This window comes from Chiloscyllium punctatum, chromosome 40 (assembly GCF_047496795.1).
Source record: "Chiloscyllium punctatum isolate Juve2018m chromosome 40, sChiPun1.3, whole genome shotgun sequence".
In the NCBI taxonomy this organism is placed as follows: domain Eukaryota; kingdom Metazoa; phylum Chordata; class Chondrichthyes; order Orectolobiformes; family Hemiscylliidae; genus Chiloscyllium; species Chiloscyllium punctatum.
Genome location: NC_092778.1, coordinates 56,568,115 through 56,584,036, shown reverse-complemented (window position 1 = coordinate 56,584,036; position 15,922 = coordinate 56,568,115). Strand labels below are relative to the sequence as shown.

Here is a 15,922-nt window from a genome sequence, read left to right as displayed (position 1 = left end):
TGCATATACATATGCCAGTTTTAACAATATAGAATTTGCTCTTTTGTCATTTTAAGCATGAGTGCAATATATAGATGTTTCATTTGCTTTGTACAAGCTCTACCTTTGATCTCTGTTCCAAGCATGTTGCCACTAAGTCACAGTGCAAAAATCATATGTAAAAAGTTAGGTAGAATAATAGCTTAGGAGACAGCTAAGTGCACCGATCACAAATGTATGTTATGATTATTGGGTTCCATGACTCTGCTTGTCTTCTGTATCAACTTATTACTATAAATGCAAGTGACCAGATCTACATTACCCAGACCATCAACAACATGCACAAGTGCACCTTGTATACTCCAGCAGCTCCTGATCCTTACCGGAGACTGTACATAATGTATCCCCTGTTTACCAGAACACTATGCAGCATGTGTACACACAGCTCAAGGCATCATCTTCACATGTAGAGGAAACCCTCACTTCAAACCTAGAAATGTGAGCATTTTGTGCTTGTTTCCTTTTTAATCATTTTTCCATATTCTAAATAAAGTTTTTGGTGACAACCAAAGTGAAGCCCCAAAAGAGTAGCTAGTGAACTATTTTATTTTCACTTTGGTAACTAAGTGATGAACATCTGATTGTTGTGCTGAGGAACTAGTTCAAATCATTCTCCACTTGTTCACTAATTGGATATGAAATTGTAAGATGTTTTCAGTTAACTTGACAAGTTATTGTATTACAGGAAATAACACTATATCCAGATAAGCATGGCTGTGTGCGTGACTTGCTGGAAGAATGTAAGAAAGCTGTAGAATTGTCAGAAAAAGGATCCAGTAAACTAAGGTAACAAAACATGTATTGAGTTATTCTACAGAGCCTGCTTTGTTGGAATGACTCCACTGTTAATGCAGGTTTTGCAGATGTGTGGTAGTGTGCAAGCTTATTCCAACGTGTACTTCAGGATTGCATACACTTTAAATTTAAAGTTATTAAAGTTTCCTCCAGTACAATCTTGTCAGCAAAAACCCACCGTATATTGTGTCCGGGTCGACAAAAAGGCTTTACATTTGAGTTAAGCTTTTTGTAATGGTATGTACTGTTATCCTTTATGTATATCAAGGGATTTTTCAATCACCAATCCTACAAATTAAGTACAGGCTGGTTGAGGAATAACATCGGCATCTTTAGAGAAATCGAGGTGATACTAAGAATTTTTAAGATATTTCCTGAGAAGTGTAATTACGTCGGGGAATGAGCAGTGCAAGTATTTGAATTAAGCGTAGATTTGTACTTAAATTGCTACCCAATTGAATTTGATTTCATATGTGAAAATTTCTGGTGCATGGGATTAAAATGGGAGCTTGGATATCTGGCAACCTATTTCAGTTGGTTGGCAAATAGGGCATCATGGGCTCTTGCATCTGAGTGGTCTTTTTAGAATGTAGAGGTAGCTTGGATTAAATGTTAACAACTTGACTGTGTTTCAGAATTTAAACTCTGAACGTGCATACATTTGTTTTTAGACTACTGGAAATTGTAAGCTACAAAATAATTGGAGTCCATCAGGAAGATGAACTGTTAGAATGTTTATCTCCAGCAACAAGCCGTACATTTAGGATAGAGGTATGTCATAAGTTAAATAACCAACTATTCCGTGTGAGTCCATGCTTTTTCAATCAATTTCCAACTGGAATTTCATGTATCGAATATTTTTAGGAGGTCCCATTAGATCAAGTTGATCTGGACAAAGAGAATGAATTGCTGATCCCAGTGGCACATTTTCACAAAGAAGTTTTTGGCACTTTTGGAATTCCATTCTTGCTGCGAATATGCCAGGTGAAGTGTTAAATTCTATACTCTCTGCATAATATTTGGTTTTTAGGAGTCTCCTAATTCAAGATTTGAAGTGCAGAAACTTAGACAAAGGGAGGAATAGGCCATTCAGCCCTTTGATCCTGCTCCACCATTTTTATCATTGGTCATCTAACTCAGTATAACCTGTTCCTGCTTTTCCACCTGTATTCTTTGTTCCCTTTAGCTGCAAGTGTTATATCCACTTCCTTGTTGAAACCTTCCATTGTTTTTGGTCCCGACTGCTTTCTTTTGTAGCGAATTCCACAGGCTCTCCACTTTTCTGGGTGAAGAAATCACTTTTTTTTTTCCTCCTCAGTCTGAAATAATTCACCTCATATCCTTAAACTGTGACACCTAGTTCTGGATTCCCCTGCTGTTAAGGACATCCATCCTGCATCTATTCAGTCTGAACCTGTCAGAATTTCATAGGTTTCTGAGAGGACTCTCCTCTTTTTTTTTTCCTTCCCCATCCCCCATCCCCCCTCCCCGGAAAAACTCACCACTCATTCCTGATGTCGCAGCAGTTCTCGTCCTCACTGCTTCAAATGCTGCTCATGTCAGTCCTGCCAACCCAGGACTCAATGGGTTGTTGCACTTCAGTGACAAGAATATCCTTTCTCAAATAAGGAAACCAAAACTGCACACAATAGTGTAGGTATGGTTTTGCCAAGACCCTGTACAACTGCAGCAAGGTATTACTGCTCCTGTACTCTTACCCTCTTGTTATGAAGACCAACATTCCAATTGTTTGACTCTCTGCTGCTCCTGCATGGTTACCTTCAGTGGCTAGCTTACAAGGGCAGCCAGAAAATATGCCTCATCTGACTCCCCAAGGGAAAATGCGCTTGTCCCGATCACATTTAAAACATCGCTGCATCCTGTTCATAGTTCATCTTCGTATTCAGCTTTGTCTCACCTGTAAATTTGGACATGTTACATGTTATTCCCTTATGTAAATCATAAATATATTGTGAATAACTGATGCACTCTGTAGTCACTGCAAACCAGTTTTCTATCCATTCCAAATGCATAACCCCCAATCTCGTGTGCTTTTAATTTTATATACTAATCTTTTGTGTAGGACTTCCACAAACTTCTGAAATGTCAAAGTAAACAGCGCTAACTGGCTGCCCATCAACTCTGTGCATTACATCCTCAAAGAATTCTAGTAGATTTGTTAAGCAAGATTACCCTGTTATTAATCCATGCTGATTGTGTCTGATCCTACCACTGTTTTCCAAGGGCTGAGCTATTAAATCTTTTATAATGGACTGTAGCAATTTTCCCACTAACTACGTCAAGCTGACTGGTGTATAATTCCTAGTTTTCTCTCTGCTTCCCTTTTTAAATAGAGGCATTACATTAGCTACCCTATGTTGTTCAGGAAGATTTGAGAATGTTTGTATTTTGTTTGTTTTTTGTTCATGCGGTTGATCAGCGTTCATGTACTATGTTCTCTAAATTATTAGAGCGAACCCTTCAGGGAAATTATGAAACGAATTCAGGCCATGCTGGAAGTTCAAGAGAAGGAATTTGAAAAGGTAAAAACAACTAATTTTGGCCATTTTTGAGAGCATTTTTGCTTGAATTAGATTGCTTTCAATGAGCTGAGTATGCACTAAAATATCCATTGTAGTTAGCTCATGATCAGTCCATTGTAAAAACCCAGGAAGTTAATATTGAGCAAAAATAGTAAATGCTAGTTTGTGAATTCTTCTGGTATGGCGTTCACTCGTCGTGTTTGGAAACCTTCGATGTTGAAGCTTTATTTCTCTTTCCAAGTTTAAATTTGCCATTGTGATGATGGGTCGGCACCAGTACATAAATGAGGATGAATATGAAATCAACCTGAAGGATTTTGAGCCACAGCCCAGTAAGTAGGAAAATAATTTGCAAATTTGTTTACATAATGCTGATTCCGATGGAATTGTTTTGACTGTGCTCATGAATAAATTTCAGTTTTTGTTTACAAAAGTAACCTATGGGGATATAAGTTTTTTTTATTTTAAAGTCTAGACAGCAGTGAGGGTTACGTTTTTGTGGGAGTTTTATATACGTAACTTTTTTTGCAGAAGACTGGCCAGTTCCAGATTCTCTACAGTTAACGGGTAAGCTCTTGTGAGACCGAAGCTCATTGAAATTGCATTTGTACGTGTGAACATGTGACCTGAGTGCATGAGTGTCTACTCAAATTAAATGCTCTAATTTTGAGTCTGTCAAGTGATCCTGGGCCAGGACACTGCTGATATCAGATTTTAATAATGTAATGGTTCCAGTCATTTGGTCTGATATTTTCATGGGACTCTAAAATGCAAATTACTTTAGAGATGACTCTTCATCATGAAGATCTATTACAAACCCAATTGCTCAGTATGTTTCAGAATTTTAGGCATTGCCATTAACAAACAATATGACCGGTTTGAAGTGATCAGCAAAAGAAACAAGGGCTGAAGTGAGAAACTACTTGCATTCAGCAGGTAGTTAAACTTTGGAATGCACTACCTGGAAGTGTGGTGGAGGCAGGTTCAATTGAACCATTGAGAAGGGCATTGGTTGATTATATGTATAGAAATAATAGGCAAGGTTATGTGGAAAAAGTAGGAGATTGGCACTGGGTAATCATTTAACAAGATGGTGCAGACACATTAAGCTGATTGGCCTCATGTACTGTAATACCTATTCTGTGAAATTGGAATGTTTTACTGTAAAGCAAGTTTTCTTCTAAAGATGTTTGATATGTAAATTGTTTGCTGTGCAAACCATATAGAGCTGTTTACTGTAGGAAACAGTTTCTCTTTTGTGATTCGTTTAAAAAGAAATGGGGGCAGGTGTCTGGGCATAGGATATTTTGGGTAAGCTGTAACCCATGTGATAAGAATAAAATCCTATAAGATAATGTAAGAGCTTAGACCAAGGTTACTTTTTCCTCTTTTTTTTTATATCAAAACCCTTGTGTCTTATGCAGTGTTATGCTGCATATAGATTTGCAGTTTGGCTAATGCCTTCCCTGGGTATACATGTGATCCGACATAATGCAAGATACTATTAATGTCAGATTGTTCAAGGGATAATGAAAATGAACAATTTAAAACAAAACTACAATTTCCAGGAGGGGTCACTATTTTGCAATTAGGCATGGATTGTCAATGCCAAAACTGATCAACACAAGATCAGATCAATCTGACCGTACTTACAATAAAGAAAATTGCTATGAATTCTCTTTTCTGCACTCGTGCAACTTTGAAAATAATTATAGAATTTCATGGCTGCTAGTTCAGTATATTGCTTCTGAATTTATAGGGGGTCTCAACTCTCTGGTTCCTTGTAAAAGCCTACTTTCACGAAGCTTTTGGTCCCCTGTCCTAACTCTTAAGTGGCTTGATGTCCTGTTTTGTCTGATTAACTTTGTAATGAAACACATTGTATGTTAAAGCAACACTATTTCTGTACCACCTTTAACATTTCTGTACCTTGGTGTTTCACAGTATCACTAAGCAAAATGGGGTGGCCTGGTGGCTCAGTGGTTAGCACTGCTGCCTCACAGCACCAGGGACCCGGGTTCAATTCCCACCTTGGGCGACTGTGCAAACTCCACACAGACATTCTTCCCGTGTCTGCATGGGTTTCCTCAGAGTGCTCTGGTTTCCTCCCACAGTCCAAAAGATGTGCAAGGTAGGTGAATTGGCCATGCTAAATTGCCCATTGTGTTAAGTACATTAGTCAGGGGTAAATGTAGGGGAATGAGTCTGGGTAGGTTGCTCTTCGGAGGGTTGCTGTGGACTTGTTGCGCCGAAGGGCCTGTTTCCGTTCTGTAGGAAATCTAATCTAAAATATAATGTTACTCCTCATGACATTAGATCCGGTGACCAAAGATTTGATCAAAAGCTTGTTCTTGAATACCTTAAGGAAGTTGAGGTTCAGACATTTTTGTTAGTGATGGATTGTAAATGAATTGCGAGACACTTTGCCCAAGGGCTGATATTTTAATAAAAAAGGTTGGCAGGGCTAAGGCATGGAGAGCATATGTGGATGGTGTTCTGATCAAAGTAATGAAAGATCAATTACATTGAAATAGAACAAGGAAGATCATGAGAGATGAAGTGTGGTAGAGGATTACGATTTTGTAAAAGGAGCAGAACCAGGTGAGAAAAAGACAGGAGGAGTAAGTACCAGAAAAAAGAAATTATTGGTGGAACTCAGCAGGTCCTGCAGCATCTGAGAGGAGAAAGCAGACTTAATGTAACAAGTTCAGTGGTAGAACTGAACAGTTCGGTTCTGATGAGTCACCGAACCGGAAATGTTAACTCTGATTTTCTCTCCACAAATGTTGCCAGACCTGCAGAGTTCTGCCAACTGTTTCTTTGTTTCAGATATCCAGCATCCACAGTTCTTTTATCGAGAAGATTAGGTATTGAGAGTTGAAGTGTGACGCTAGAAAAGCACAACTGGTCAGGCAGCATCCAAGGAGCAGGAGAGTCAACATTTCAGCCATAAGCCCTTCATCAAAAATGTCAGGATTAAGTGTTGCCGCCAAGTATGATCCAGTCGTCATGTTGTATTGCTACCCCAGGGCAAGTGCTGAAATGCTTAGCCACATGGGAGGCATCATTAAATGGAAAGGTATCATCATTTGTCCACCCAGCTTTCTGGTAAGGCTGGGATATTGATGCAGTTATCCACAATACATTTGAGTAAGCCTTGTCCTTGAGTAGATATTTTGAGGCATGATATAGAGCAGAAGTGGGCCGTGCTGATCTGTTGACAGTCCGCAGGATTAACAGTTGGAGTTTTAAGTCAAAATTCTGGTGATTCATTGTCAATGAATGTTGGCTGGAACATAAAGCAAAACTAGTTTAAATTTTATTTTTGCTACAACACCACCATTGATGGGACAGTATAATTATAGCGCATGCTTTCCATTATGAATGTGGTGATAGAAATTTACAATGGACGGTGCTAATAGAGACTGTTCAAATCTCACTTTGAAACTAAATATGATGCCTTTAGTGAAATAGAGTAGCATATTTACTTGAGTCAAGATGAATAATTGATTGAACTGAATAAACATTCCATCTATGAATCAAGTAATGTCCAAATTAAATGCTGAACTGTACTCCCAAGAATGCTGACATTATTTCAGTGTTAAGTTCTGACCACATCACAAGTTGACATTAGCTACAGGTAACAAACTGAATTCAAGCTTGGGAGACTATTACAGAAAGGTACCATGAGACTGAATTGTGTGGCATGTTGGAAAAGTATATTGATTCAACTTTGAAAAGTTTCTTAGAGCAGATATCATGAAATTAGTATTTTTAAATTGATCAGCAAGGAGACTTGACCCAGAAACTCATACCATGTTTGGAGTTTCCCAACCAAACTGGTGAGTAACCTGCAAATATCGTTTTTGTTTACAGTTTGAAGAGCCCCAACTTTATACAGGAGCACTGCTGAAATTTTGGGTTCATACTCGGCCACCCTTGCAGAGTGGGAAATTGTAGTAACAAAGTACAAAGGCTGTATTTTGGCTACCAATTTATACTAGTATGAAATGACAGCTGTTTTTTTTAAAAATAGAGCATATTTGATAGTTCTGATGCATACCACTGCCATAATTATTCGTCCAAATTTGTACTGCCTTCACTACAGCGTTGCAATTCAAACACTTTGCTTTAACCTAACTGCTGCAAATTGCTGAATAGATGAGAAACTTTTGTTAGTTCATTGCACATCTGTTTGGTTTGAAATCACTACAAGTTTTTGCATATAGCAGTGTGCATTGGAAGTATTTGCAGAACATTCAGTTCAATGGATATCCGCTGGATGCATTTTAGTTTGGAGGTCGTCCCAGGACCTGCTAGTAAATGGTATGAATGATTAGCTGCTTTGATTGGTTTTGTTGATATCTATTGTTCCTCAACAAATTTTGACAGCTGGAAGAGAAATGTACAAATTACCTATTTGAAAAATAGCCAAGAAGTAACTTTTTTTAAGAAGCATGCAAAAGTGCATAACTGGAATGTGCATCATGAAAGTATTGCAAATGTTTGTTCAGCTACTGAAGCAGAAACTACAGACTGAGAAATTTGCATACCAGCCCTATGTGAAGCTGTCTGGGTGTGTTATTAATTATGTACAGGGTTCCACACCAGTGGTTTTAGTGGTTCAAAGAACTTTGATACCCTAATTAGTAGGGGGTGCAATAAAGGTCATAGAGCTATAGAGATAAACAGCGTAGAAACAGACCCTTTGGTCCAACTCTTCCATGCTGACCAGTTTTCCTAACCTAATGTAGTCTCGTTTGCTAGCACTTGGCTCATGTTCTTCTAAACTGCATGGGTGCGTGTCTGTGTGGGTTTCCTCCGGGTGCTCTGGTTTCCTCCCACAGTCCAAAAATGTGCAGGTTAGGTGAATTGGCCATGCTAAATTCCCCGTAGTGTTAGGTGAAGGGATAAATGTAGGGGAATGCGTCTGGATGGGTTGCGCTTCGGCAGGTCGGTGTGAACTTGTTGGGCCGAAGGGCCTGTTTCCACACTAAGTGATCTAATCTAATCTAAACTCTTCTTATTCATATACCCATCCAGATGCCCTTTAAATGCTGTAATTGTACCACTTTCCTCCACTTCCTCTGACCGCTCATTCCATACATGCACCACTCTGTGAAAATGTTGCTCTTGAGGTCCCTTTTATCTTTTCTCCTCTCACCCTAAACCTATGCCCACTAGTTCTGGACTTGCCCACCCCAGGGAAAAGACCTGGTCTATTTACCCTATCCGTGCCCCTCATGATTTTACAGACCTCTTTAAGATCACCCCTCTGCCTCCAACACTCTAGGGAAAACAGCCCCAGCCTATTCAGCCTCTCCCTATAGCTCAAGCCCTCCAACCCTGACAATATCCTTGTAATTCTTTTCTGAATCCTTTTGAGGACAGCGTGGTAGACATCATCTATATGGACTTTTAGTAAGGCATTTGAGAAGGTTCCCGATGAGAGATGGGTTAGCAAGGTTAGATCTCATGGAATACAGGGATTTGGATACAGAACTGGCTCAAAGGTAGAAGGTTGCATTTCAGACTGGGAGGCCTGTGACCACAAGGATCAATGCTGGGTTCACTGCCTTTTGTCACTTATAGAAATGATTTGGATGTGTTGACTAGAAATATTGTAGATATTGTCACTTAAATTGCACATCAAGAATGAAATGCAGTTTAACTTACAATGCCTTTTTAAAATTAGTGTTATACTTAACAGTATTAATTACTGAAACAATATCTATAACCTTTTTCTATTTCTGTTCATAGGTAATATGTCCCAGCCAAGGCCATGGTTGGGGCTTGATCACTTCAATAAAGCTCCAAAGAGAAGTCGCTATGCATACCTGGAAAAAGCGATCAAAATTCACAACTGACATCAGTACCTGACTAGTCAGGATTGTGTCTTTAAAAAAGTTAATAATTAAAAAGACAGTGTGTGCACCCATTCAACAGTAAAAATGAACTTTGGTACACATGCACCTCGTCAGAAGTCTTCAGCGACAGGATTTGCTGCTGATGCTAATTTTATTTTGTTGAGGCTGTTCAGTTTGGCTTCTCTATCTATTGACTGCCTATTTTCCAGATGGAAAGATGAAATGATTTTACCTTCTGAAAGAGCAATGCAGTTGGATGTGAATTCTTGCTTGATTTAAAGTTAAAAAGATGTTGTGGCCGGAATGTGGCAGCATAGCGAAGGAGCTAAGTAGTAAGGAAACAGCTAGTCATTTGCTAAATGGTTCCATGCCTTTAGAATAACCCACAGCAGATGGCATAGGATTCACATCTCTGGCTGGCTGCTCATTAAAGGTGTTGTGAAACTTTGCGACACTGGAAGCAGCTAGCATGTTCATGTTTACAGTCATTTGGATAGTTTTTCTTTATTTAGGTAGTTTGGATGAATTCAAAATTTTTGTGAATTTGTAAACACCACCAACTTTCACAGCATTAATAAATGGTGTCTGTACTACATCTTGCACGTTGTTGGCACTTAATATTAAGGAGATGCATTTTTTTCTCCCAGCTGAATGTGGTCTTTGATTTGTTTTTTTTAAACATGATCTGGGTTTTTGTTCATCCCATACTCTTTGTAGAACACCTTGGCAATAATAATAATAAATCAGTACTCATTGTATCCTGCCTGGTGCGAGTTTGTAGGTCTGGCTATGCTTGTTTTATTTTGATGCTATGGCCATTAGTACTTTCTAATGGTAACTGGCTGGAGTAGGTGGGGTTTACTGTGCTGCCGGTGGGAAACAGTTCTGAAACACAATGGTGGCTGGAAAGGGCAAAGTTGAAAAATCTGAATGTGTTCTCTTTTGTCATGGTGAGATGTGAAAATTATAACATGACAAACACAGCCTTTAGCACAGAGGGCATGCTCAATAACGTAAGTAGTAAGCTGTTGACTTTGTAAAAATTTTAAAAAATACAAAAAAAATTGTATATTTAATGATGAACATGTACAATTTAACACTCGAAGGAATAAATTCCCATGGCGGAGTCTGCAGGTAAAGTCACTGATGTTGATATTCATTGCGTGTAGTTTTATTTCAGACTGTTTTGTTTTTTTTTAAGCTAATTGCAGCAGCGTGTCTAGTTCAGTGCAGTGAAATAGAATCTGCAATTCACAACTTTTTTTTTCCTCTTCCTTCCTATCTTTTTAATTCACGTAGCAGTGTATGAAATCTTTCCTGTATATTGCCTTTTTGCTGGAAAAATGTTGTATGTTGAATAAAATTTTCTATAAAAATTGTGTTGTATTTATTTGCTTTGTGTATCCACAAAGGTTTTGGTTGGTTTTGTTTTTGGTTAAGCATTTCAATCTGGAAAAAGTGTGTTCAGATAGATTTGCAGATTTTTTGTAATGCTGAACATTATAAAGTAGATTTAGACCAAAATATGGACTCTAGTAGCATTTTATTTCTCCAATTATGTTTCTCATTGCACAGTATCATAGATGTTACTGTCTCACACAATGCTTAAATTGTTTTCTCTACACATTTTGGCTCCTCATTACTGGCCAAACTCCGCATTCTTGATGATTCTATTTACTGAACTTGAGCATTGCTGCTTTTTAAAAAAAAAATTGAGTCAAAGTTTTTTATCTAGAACGCATAATGACTGAAACATGGGAAAATCAACTTCAGAAAGGAAAGAGCAATTTCAGCTGTGTGGGGAGAGGTTGCTGGTAAGTTGGACTGCAGATGGTATCTGGCAATGCAGCAGAAACTGCTTGTTGTTTTAGTTAACTGAGTAAAATTCAGACCAGGCAAGTTAACTCTGAGTGTTCTATTTAGAGCATGTGAACCCAGTTGGCTGGGCCGGTATTAATTGCTCATCTCCAATTGTCTTTGAGGTGGTTGGAAGCTACATTTTTGAACTGCTCCCATTTATGTCAGAACTAGAGGGCATAGATTTAGTGTGAGAGGGGAAAGATTTTTTAAAAAAAACCTAAGGGGCACAGTTTTCATGCAGAGGGTGGTGTGTTTTTGGAATGGGTTACCAGAGGAAGTGGTGGAGGCTGGTACAGTTGTAACATTTAAAAGGCATCTGGGTGGGTATATGAATAGGAAAGGTTTGAATGAATATGGGCCAGGTGCTGGAGGTGGGGTGAGATTGTGTTGGGATATCTGGTCGGCATGGGCAAGTTGGACCAAAGGGTCTGTTTCTGTGCTGTAAGTCTCATGACTGTCGTAGACTATAGTGCTGAGGGGAACAAGTTCTATTTTTGACGCAACAACAGTGAAGGAATGGTGATGGACTTCCAAGTCAGGATGAGTGACTTGGAGAGGAATTTGCAGAGCGTTGTTTTTATGTATCTGCTTTTGTCCCTCGCAATGGCAGCAGAGATGGATTTAGAAAGTGCTGTCTAAGGAACTTGAAAAGTGTGTCTTCCTACTGTGCGTCAGTATGGAGTGGATGTGGTGCCAATCAAGCTAACTGCTTTCTCCTGGATGCTGTCAGTGTTCTGGTCTTAAGGCTGCACTCGTCCAGGCAGATCCAGAATATTTCATCACAATTTCTACTTGTAATTTGCAGCTGGAGGAGAATTACTCACTTGGGCGAGCCATATAAATATTATATTCTGATCAATGGTAACCTCAAGGATTTTGAAAGCAATGGAATTCAGGTGATACTTTTGTCACAAGATTTTCTCGTTAGTCAGTCCCCCAAGTTTTAAGTTTGGCAATGGACTATTTTAGGATCAGTTATCAAAGTGCTGAATATTATGCAGTTATTGCCAAAAATATTTGTCTCCTGAACTTGTGGTGAAGGGAGACATTGTTGAAATGGGTGGAGAACACAACTAGAAGGAACTTCTCCAGAGATGCCTTGGAGCTGAGATGACTGACCTTCAACCGCAATATTTTTTCGATGCATTAGGTATGATTCCAACCAGTAGAAGGTTTCTCCTAGTTTCCATTGACTTCAGTATTTAGTGATTCCACACTTGGATGTATGCTACTTTTAATGTCAAGGGCAGTTTCCCTCAAGGTGAGCTCTTTGCTTGTCCATGTTTAAAGCTAAGGTGATGAGTAAACCTGGTGGAACCCAAACAGCATCCCTGAACAAGCTATTGCTAAGCTTGTGGTATTTTGGTAGCACTGTCCATGACACACTCCATTTTGATCATGAATAAGCAAATAGTGGTATTTGCCCTGGTTTGATTTGGTTTGTCTTTTGTGGACAAGGGCTGACTTGGGCAAGTTTCCAATTTGGTGCTTGCTTAGGCTTGTAGCTAGTCCAGGTGCATAGATCTTGAATACAATTACAGGCACTGTTGACAGTGTAACCTGTCCAATGCCTTCAGCCATTTTTTTGCGATCATCTGGCGTGAATCAAATTGGCTGGAGGATCACTTCTGTGATTCTGGAGACCTCTCAAATAAAAAAGTAACTTGTCACTTCTGGCTGGAGGTGGTTACAAATGCTTCTGACTTATTTGTACTCCGCTCCTCTGTTGTGGATGGGGGTACTTGTGGATCCTACTCTAAGGTATTTGTCCAACCACCATCTGTGACTGGGTATGACAGGATTGCAGAGCTTTGCTCTGATCCATTGGTTGTAGGATTACTTAGGCAAGACTTATCATTTGCTGCTTATGCAATTGGTTCACAATTAGTCCTGTCGCTTCCCTGAGTTGATACCTCATCTGTACTATTGATTTGAAGTAGAATTTATCCTATTTTGTTGTTTAATGGTAGAGTGGGAAAATGGTAGCATCTGAGTTTGCAGTTTGTGTTTGGGGTGCAGTTCTGTTGGGGTGCCTCACTGCCCAGGCAGTGAGCTAATGCCTGCAAATGTAAGGCGCACACAATGTGAAGGTAAGAATCCAAGGACCATGTGATTGTCACTCATACTGATTCTGACATGGACAAGTGCATCTTCAGTCAATTTGAAATCTTTCCGTTTTGTTGCTGACGTCACTACTTGCCACAGACTCAGTCGAGCAGCTAAGTCTTTCATACTCAACCAGCTCAGTGGTGGTGCTGGTAAACCACTTGGTGATGCATGTTCAAGACACCACACAGTACAGTCTGTTTCCTCCCCAACATCTGTACTTCCTCAGTGGCAGGATACTGATTCATCAGCCAAGATGAGGAGAGCTGTGATACTCAACCGGACAAGATTTCCATGCCCATGTTTGACCAGATGCAATGAGACTTCAATGGGTTTTCAGTCGATGTTGACTACTTCTCTGGCAAAACTTCCTGCCTATGTTTCATTTGGGTCTGTCCTGCAGTTGGAGCAAGGTGTGCCCAGGGATGGTGATAGTGTTTGGGGCGTTGTAAAATAAGAATATGACTCCAGGCTGTTGCTTGACTAGACAGATGTCCATATTTTAGTACTAGCCATGAGCTATTAATGAGAACTTTACAGGTGGTTGGGGTTGTTTGCTGTTGTTATCTGGCAGGTTAATGCCTCATCTTCTGTCTGGTTTCCTTCCTTGGAGACTTTATTATTGATTTGATACAATTGTGTGCCTTGCTAAGCTAATTACAAGTCAACCACATGTGCGCACAGAAGGCCAATGTAGAAATGACCAGTCCCTTTTCAGAAGGATGTATATAAAATTAACTTCCACCATCTGCCGTAAGAATTGAACCTGGGTTTCTAGAGTATTATCTGGGTATCTTGATTCAGTCTAGTGGCAAGATCACTACGATGTTGCTTCCTTGGGGTGTTGCCATAACTCTATCGGTCAGGTTCACAGTATGATTGATTCATATGTGCTGGAAGCTGCATTTCTCACTCTCCCAGCCTTTGTCTTTGACAAAAACAAGCCTACAAGAGCAGAAGTGAAAACAACCAGTCCCTGCTCCATCCTGTGGCAACACCCTCGCCATTGATCCAACTTGTTTGATTTGGGTTTTATCAGCTAAGGCAGTTAACAATTTCTGCTAAATATCGATGGTTGGACTTTGGGTTAGCAATCAGCAACTATTCTCATGTTGTATAACTTGTATTTTCTAAAGTTGGATTTCTTAAATTTCAGTCCTGATGAATTCAGCATAAAAAGCTTTGACTTCAACTTTGAGTATTGTGTGCAGTTCTGGTTGCCACACTGTAAGAGACTTTGCAGAAGGTGCAAGAGTTTTACCAGAGTGGTGCCTGGATTGAAGTATATTAACTAATGAGGAAAGGTTGAACAAATTTGCATTGTTTATGAAGGATTGGAGGCTTAAGGGGTGATCTAATACTACATCAAATTGAGGTGTGTATAGTCAGTATTTTTCTCAAGGTGGAGATGTCAAATACAAGGAGCATAATTTTAAGGTGAGAGGTGGTGGAAAAGTTTAAAGATAGTGAGGCAAGTTCCTTACCCAGAATGTGATGCTGGGGTAGGAGAAGAGATACGGTTGTAGTTAAAGTACTTTAGATGGGTCCCTTTTTGTCCAATAAACTCAGGTGTTGAATTTGGAGGTAGGTGAGCCCTTTGGTTATGTTTACTTCACCAATGGATAGATGTATGCTGCAGGGCGGGAGTTATAGCTGGGGGAAAGGCGATTGTGATGCGATTTAGGATGGGGAGGGAGACTGCAGCGGGATCAGTACAATTGAATCGTGGAGCTTGTTCAAGGAACAGCTACTGCATGTCCTTAGTAAGTATATCTGTCAGGGAGGAAGTGACTGAGCGAAGGAACCGTGGTTTACTGAAGAAGTTGAATCTCTTGTCAGGAGGAAGGAGGAGGCTTAGGTAAAGATGAGAAGCAAAGGCTCAGGGCACTTGAGAGTTACAAGTTAGCCAGGAAAGACCTAAAGAGAAAGCTAAGAAGAGCTAGGAGGAGACCTCAGAAGTCTTTGGCAGGTAAGATCAAGGAAAACCCTAAAGCTATCTATAGGTATGTCAGAAATAAAAGAATGACTGAAGTAAGATTAGGGCCTAGATTAGAGTGGTGCTGGAAAAGTAGGCAGAATTCGAGGAGCTGGAAAATCAACGTTTCAGGCAAACGCAAGGGTGTTCATAATTCTGGAAAGTGTGAAAATAGATAAATGCCCTAAACTGGATGGGATTTATCTTTGGGATTATCAGGGAAGCTAGGGAGGAGATTGCAAGGCCTTTGACTTTGATCGTTGTCTACAGGAGTAGTGTCAGAAGACTGGAGGATAGCAACTGTCCCCTTGTTCAAGAAGGGGAGTAGAGACTACCTTGGTTATTATAGAGTGGTGAGCCTTACTTTGTGGGTAAAGTTTTGGAAAATATTATAGGAGAGGATATAATTTGATTAGGAATAGTTAACATAGCTTGGTGAAAGGTAGCTCGTGCCTCACAAACCTTATTTAGTTCTTTGAGATGGTGACCAAACTGGTGGCTGAAGGTAAAGCCGTTGGTGTGTATATGGATTTCAGTAAGGTGTTTGATAAGGTTCCCCACTGTAGGCAATTGCACAAAAACGATGGTGTGGGATTGAGGGTGACTTAGCAGTTGGGATCAGAAATTGGCAAGTTCCAAGAAGCTAGAGGGTGGTGGTTGATGGTAAATGTCCATCCCAGAGTTCAGTCACTAGTGGTGTACCACAAGGATCTGTTTTGGCCCACTGCTGTTTGTCA

General features: G+C 39.8%; 1 protein-coding gene across 4 annotated transcripts in view; it reads left to right on the top strand.

The window, feature by feature from the left end:
• Positions 1 to 10,621, top strand: part of usp7 (ubiquitin specific peptidase 7 (herpes virus-associated)) — a 100,652-nt gene extending 90,031 nt beyond the window's left edge. For 2 of the 4 annotated variants that reach the window (XM_072559988.1, XM_072559987.1), the window contains exons 26-32: positions 725 to 825; positions 1,506 to 1,605; positions 1,699 to 1,818; positions 3,306 to 3,377; positions 3,619 to 3,709; positions 3,909 to 3,944; positions 9,138 to 10,621. In XM_072559988.1, the coding sequence (XP_072416089.1) occupies positions 725 to 825; positions 1,506 to 1,605; positions 1,699 to 1,818; positions 3,306 to 3,377; positions 3,619 to 3,709; positions 3,909 to 3,944; positions 9,138 to 9,244 (627 nt within the window). In that variant the 3' untranslated portion in view covers positions 9,245 to 10,621. The remainder of the gene's footprint in view (positions 1 to 724; positions 826 to 1,505; positions 1,606 to 1,698; positions 1,819 to 3,305; positions 3,378 to 3,618; positions 3,710 to 3,908; positions 3,945 to 9,137) is intronic. The other 2 variants (XM_072559990.1, XM_072559989.1) reach the window with 1 other exon arrangement.
• Positions 10,622 to 15,922: the final 5,301 nt, after the last annotated feature.